This window comes from Cynara cardunculus (assembly GCF_001531365.2).
Source record: "Cynara cardunculus var. scolymus isolate 2C chromosome LG 10, CcrdV1, whole genome shotgun sequence".
Taxonomy (NCBI): domain Eukaryota; kingdom Viridiplantae; phylum Streptophyta; class Magnoliopsida; order Asterales; family Asteraceae; genus Cynara; species Cynara cardunculus.
In genome coordinates, this window is record NC_037537.1 from 19,333,818 (window position 1) to 19,339,832 (window position 6,015).

Below are 6,015 nucleotides of genomic sequence, written 5' to 3' on the forward strand. Positions count from 1 at the left end.
CTCTGTACTATCCTATATAAGTAGCTTAGGTTTTCTCCTTTTCTTGTAACGTTTCAACAATATTCATTCAATACAAACGGCAATCTTTTGGCCCTCTCTTTCTCTTATTCTAACAATCTTAAGATGTGTATCACTGCATCCTAGTCATTCATATAACAGAAAGACATAAATTGGCTTTCCATACTCACTGAGAATGCAATGTATTACTTTGTAGTTACAAGAAAGTTTAATTTTTCCAAGTCTTGGATATTTCCCTGGATCCTTGAGGCTTTCTCCATTTAAAATAAGGAAATATAGTTAGATCTATTCTCCAATGTTATCGATGTATTCTGTTTTGAGAGAATACATATTATGGAATGGTATTATTTATTTATTCATGTTTGTGTGTGAAAAGACTCTTCCGCTAAGTTTCTCCCACATAAAGTTGGTTATGGCCGAGTCTTTGGCACTCAATAATTTAGTTTTTGTTCTGAATCAATAACTACAGGTATATCGAATTTTATGATGCAATGTCTGTTCCAATGGCAATTGCCCTCTCTAGTCATCTACTTCTTGGACAACCTGTAATGGTCAAACCTTCGGAGGCTGAAAAGAACCTTGTGCAATCTAGTGCTTCAACTGGTGGAGCAGGTGGTATTGCAGGACCCTATGGTGCAGTTGATCGGAAGCTTTATGAGGGAAATTTGCACTTCAACATGACTGAATTGCAACTCAAGCAGGTGAGATTTCTAGGCAATTTATATGGTTAATACTTGCTGATAAATTTCATAAGCTTCAGCTATCGACCTATGGTTTATTGTTTAAGTTGATGTACTAGTTTTATTGAAAAACAAGTTCTTACATTTTGTGTATATGCCTTGTTCCATGGCGAATGGAATAGTTTTGTGAAAATAGATTTCAATCATTTTGATGATGTGTTTTTTTTCCCTTCTGTTGAAGTTCATGCTATCTTTTTTCCTTAGTTTTTTGAGAGATTTTAATTTTTCTGTTTTAGATGTGATTCAATTAATATGATGGAAACCATTGGTTTAATAGTGTCTTCGTTATTCTTGAATGAAGATGTGGAAATTCTACCTCAAGGGAACCGACTTGGCTATTTTAACCTTAACAAATCTACTAATCCATATTCCAGACCAACACGACAGATATATTCAAGTACATCTTGGGGTAGTTTTTACTTGATAGGAGATTCAAGACAGACCTATTAGGACACTTTTTTAGTATTACTTAGTTTATTTTATAGGACACTAAAATTTGTTTCATAAAAACATTTTTTGGGACATTGAATTTCGTCCTATAAAAACATTTTTTGGGACGCCCATATTTGTTTCTAAATGTAAACATTTTGTGACAACATAAAGTGTCCTATATTATAGTCTATTAGGACACTTTTTAGTGTTACTTAAACCATTTTATAGGACTATGGATTTTGTATCATAATCCTAGAGTTTTTTAGGACACTCAAATTCATCCTATTAACCTAATACAACACCTTTAGATGAGACACACATTTTTTGTCCTATAAACTTAAAAGTCCTATTAACTACCCTATTAGGACACTAATGAGGGTCCTATAAAGCCCTTTTTGTTGTAGTGTCGGCTTCTTCAAATCATTGAAAATTAACTCACTAATTCATCCGGGATTAACAACCACCGTGCATTATTGATAATTGATATGCAAAGGCTGCTTCATTGTATCCTCACAAGCAATTTGCCAAGAACCCAAAGCACAGTGGTGGATCCAGAAATTTTATAGACTGGGTCCCATGGAAAATTCTATTGGAGGGGAGTGAAGGTAAGTACTGTAAAAAATAAATTTTAACCGATGTAATTTTTTTTACTTTTTGAGTGGGGTCCCTCCCCCCCCCCCTTTTTATATGTTGTCTCCACCCCTGTGGTTTAAAAATACGGTGGGCGAAATTGTTTTAAAAATTAAGAGTTTACTCGTCTTGAAAGCTATAAGTAGTATATTTTTCATATCGATTCTAGTCCTTAGTTTAGTACCCAAAAAACCAACACAATGGATATATAATGAAAAAGCTTAGATATACCTTCTCATCCAACATTATCTTACATCTATCAAGCCCATACTCATTGATCATTTTTATCCTTATGTCATCAGTCTCTGGTTTTGAGGGCCCTGAGAGAGTGATCTTTGTTCAGATGTTTGTAATTGCATATATAATAACAAACCAAATTATATATCACAACGATAGGGATGGATAATTTGTATGAAGGTATGGGGAAAAGGATGAAGTAACTTACTCTCAGAGGTACTAGCTCCATCATAGTCTTTAAAACCCTGCAAATTTATAATATGTGCAAGTAGGTAAAACCAACAAGGGGTGTCAAAAATGTAACATGAAAATAGCATACAACTCATATAATGTTGTTTTTGAATCGCAGGGAATCACCCACTTAGATTTGCTCAAGCTGTTGAGACATACTCGTAAATATGAAGATTTAGTTCAACAATGTCCAAAAAGAATTGCATCCACGCTAATATAAGACAATACGTTAACATTATAGTTCTTTGTATATGGGTTCAGTGAAAAGTGAAACAAATTAATCATACTAGATTATGAATTCTTAATAACATGGCAAAATATCAAGCTGATCAGATTGTACCTCACTGACTAGTCTTCCCGGATACATGTTGTCAAGGATTTCACGTTGTTTCTTTTTCAAGAAAACCATCCCTCGAGCAATTCCTACTGCTATTTTCACCCTCGTAACCAATGGAAGCCTCCTTAGAGATCCTACAACAACCGATGAAAATCAAATTCTCGGGTTGAACTGATTTATGTATAGAGTTGTTAATTTTGTTAATTAATTACCCACTCGCAGGCAATCCAAGAAGTTTTCGTAAGCCATGAGTTCATAAACAAGGAAGACTTGGTCGAATTTAACGCAGCATCCTATGAGCTTAACAAGGTTGGGATGATTCAGTTCTATTAAGACATCTAAATCCAACTGCATTCAAAAGTGATCATGTTTTATAACTCTGCTGATTTCCATGAAAGAGATGTATTTAACAGTATTATATGTATGAGTTGTCTTTCCATACAGCTTTGAAGAGTCAATCCACATTTTCATGCTAATAAGCCACAATAGATAGGGTAAAATATACTATTTATTGTACTCAACTTTTTTAAAACTTTCATGGTTGTCGTTACGAAATCTCTGAACTGCAATGGGCAATCCAGCTTCATCCGAACCTTCGAATACATCTGAAACATCGTCGTAGACCAAGACTGCATCAATTCCAAAGCTCCTCGTAGCACATTCCAATTCAACATACGTGAACTTCTTTAGATATGTAGCCACTTTCATTGTTTCACCCTGATTGCTTTCATCCTTGTTAATTGAAGAGGGAAGATTCATGTGGTTCTCAAGGCTCTTTTGAGAACTAGTACTGCCACTTTGATCTTAGAAAATAGAGAAAATAGGACAAAAGATAACAAAGTTAGAAATTTTACTCAAAAGATGGCAAGTGAAAAAACATTGCTCACATATCTGCCCACACGAGACACTTGATGGACATCTCTTGCATTCTCTTTTAAAAAATCAAATATATATGTCCATGGAAGTAGTTTCATGACTATGCATCATTGTTTAACTTGTGAGCAGAGGAATATAGACAAAGAATCTATGACGTTATTTGACTTCCCCAAACTGGAAAAACCTCTTGCGAACACATAATTTAACATGTGAACTCCCAAAAGTCGATCACTTGGAAGCCTAAAATGTTGATGAAAATAAGTAAAACAAATGTATTTTAAATTTTTTTTAAATCAAAACGATGGTTGCACAAGTTAAACATACATCCAGGTATTATATCATGCAATTAGTTTAGTTATATGAGTGCTTGATAGTTTTGTCTGATAATGAACACAAATATATGCAAATACAAGACTGATGAAAAGTTTGAGCATACCAGATTTTTGTTTAGTAGTGGGAACAAGATACTTATGAATCTTCCAAGTGAACCGCACTTTGCCTGATGATTCAGCGGAATTGTCATGTTTCACTTGTAGTTCCAGTAAAAGCTGAAGTGAGGCCACAATCTCAGTCATGGAAGGGCGTTCTTTCAGAACACTATGCACACAACGGTATGCAATTTGAGCATATCGTGTTAAGCATTTGGCAAAAACTGTTCCCCTGATATTATAATCAACCAATTGATATAGTTTTCGATCCTTCACACATTTTTGAGCCCACCTTACCAAACTGTGTTTCTCTTCTTCGTAACGTGTGTCCACTGCATACCTTCCTGATAGCAATTCAAATAATACAACCCCAAATGCAAACACATCTGTTTTCCTTGTCACCCTTCTGGTATAAAAATACTCCGGATCCAGATACCCGAATGTGCCTTTGACACTGACACTAATATCAAAATCTGAAAATGATTGACTAGTTGGGCCTACCTTGGACAACCCAAAATCCGAAATCATAGCTGCCCAGTTCTTATCCAAAAGAATGTTTGAGCTTTTGATATCACGATGTATGACTCCGTGTTGGGTGCCAACACCAGTGTGAAGATAGTCCAATCCACGCGCAGCACCTAAGGCTATCTTTAGTCTTTGCACCCAATTTAAAGGAGTATCAGCTTTGTGTAGATGATGGTCTAAAGTTCCATTGGGCATATACTCATAGACAAGGATCATCTCCTTGTTATCATCACAAAAACCAATCAGAGACACCAAGTGACAATGGCGCAACTTAGAAAGCATCTCAATTTCGTTTCTAAACTCAAGTGCCCCCTGGTGGGACATAGAATCCAATCGTTTGAAGGCCACAACATGACTAGTTTCTCCTATACAAATAGAGCCCTTGTACACCTTTCCAGAACCTCCCCTTCCGATGACCACTTCATCATCAAAATTATTGGTTGCAGAGTGAATCTCATCAAGAGAAAAATGATAGCATACATGTATTGAAGTTAATGATGAGAATTTGCTGGCCTCACCAGTAGTAGAAGACATAATCTTGGCAAGTTATCGAGATATGTCCTGCACAACATATAAGTCTTTGCCTCTTAAAAGCAAATGAAAAACAGAAGTAGGAACTGCAGAAGATGATTACTGCGTTGTTTAATCAAGAGCAAATTACAAATTTAGTCCCTGTGGTTATATAGGAATTATGGATCAGGTCCCAAAACAAAATAATTACAAGGATCTTCCTTGTGGTTTCAATTTCGTTATTAATTGGCTCCGTGGAACCCCGCTAGGGGTGCTGCCTCTAGGATCCCGCAAGGGGGCATGACCCCTTAACCCCCATTTCAAGACGATCTAAGGTGATAAAGTAAATATTTGTGAGTGTACACTCCGCACATCCTAACTCACTTTTGTTTACTTTACCACTTTAATCAATCTTAATTAAATCACAATTACACCAAATGGTTGATGACACTAAAATCACCAGCATTCCTCATCCATCTTAGTGTAATCTTTTGATTCTGATGCGGGACTGGGCGTGATCCCAACTCAAAACATAAATACGTAAAATCAAACAAGTGCATAAATAAAAATGTTACGAAGATTGAATTTTCATCTTAGCATTTACACATTCCAAATACTCCAGTTTGGTTTTGGTTGATGTCTCATGAATCTGGGTTAAGGCCAGATCAGATCTGGATTTTTAAACTATGTATCGGATTTTGGTTTTTTAGACCAAATCTTTAGACCAGGAATGTCCGATGAAATCATGCGGAGACCATCGGGAGGAAGAGGGAGGGCATTTGTATTGCTACAAGGCGGTGTGTTATATTATATTAAATAGTAATATCATATATTATTAATTTAGTTTTTATTAAAATGACCAATGCACCCTTGAATTGACGGAACTTAGGTAAACAACTCTWAAGGGAAAGGATCCAATTCGTAACAAAAGTAAAACTAGAGTGATCATATATGTAATTATTTTATTTGAGGGACCTAATCCAACTTTACATATAACCATAGGGACGAAGTTTGTAATTTACTCTTTAATTAAATAAGCTCCCATTTGCAA

At 35.6% G+C, this 6,015-nt stretch overlaps 2 protein-coding genes across 2 annotated transcripts in view; both read right to left on the reverse strand.

Moving 5' to 3' along the window:
* The window catches only part of LOC112520082, a 13,997-nt gene extending 11,039 nt beyond the window's left edge, over positions 1 to 2,958 (reverse strand). The window contains exons 1-4 of the mRNA XM_025128384.1: positions 2,838 to 2,958; positions 2,629 to 2,759; positions 2,266 to 2,302; positions 2,052 to 2,140 (exon numbers count right to left, since the gene is read on the reverse strand). Of these exons, the coding sequence (XP_024984152.1) occupies positions 2,052 to 2,140; positions 2,266 to 2,302; positions 2,629 to 2,759; positions 2,838 to 2,874 (294 nt within the window). The 5' untranslated portion in view covers positions 2,875 to 2,958. The remainder of the gene's footprint in view (positions 1 to 2,051; positions 2,141 to 2,265; positions 2,303 to 2,628; positions 2,760 to 2,837) is intronic.
* A 94-nt stretch (positions 2,959 to 3,052) lies between these two features.
* LOC112520083 (receptor-like protein kinase FERONIA) lies at positions 3,053 to 4,988 on the reverse strand. Its single transcript, XM_025128385.1, has 2 exons — positions 3,938 to 4,988; positions 3,053 to 3,428 (listed from the first exon to the last, which is right to left on the reverse strand). The coding sequence occupies exons 1-2, from the start codon at positions 4,986 to 4,988 to the stop codon at positions 3,130 to 3,132; spliced, it is 1,350 nt and encodes a 449-aa protein (XP_024984153.1). The 3' UTR covers positions 3,053 to 3,129.
* Positions 4,989 to 6,015: the final 1,027 nt, after the last annotated feature.

What these genes read in the sequence shown, in the direction of transcription:
- LOC112520083 (XM_025128385.1), bottom strand. Translation starts at nt 4,988, where the DNA reads ATGTCTTCTACTACTGGTGAGGCCAGCAAATTCTCATCATTAACTTCA. An exon ending in CACTACTAAACAAAAATCTG is followed by an intron (nt 3,429 to 3,937) that starts GTATGCTCAAAC and finishes CTATTTTCTAAG; the next exon opens with ATCAAAGTGGCAGTACTAGT.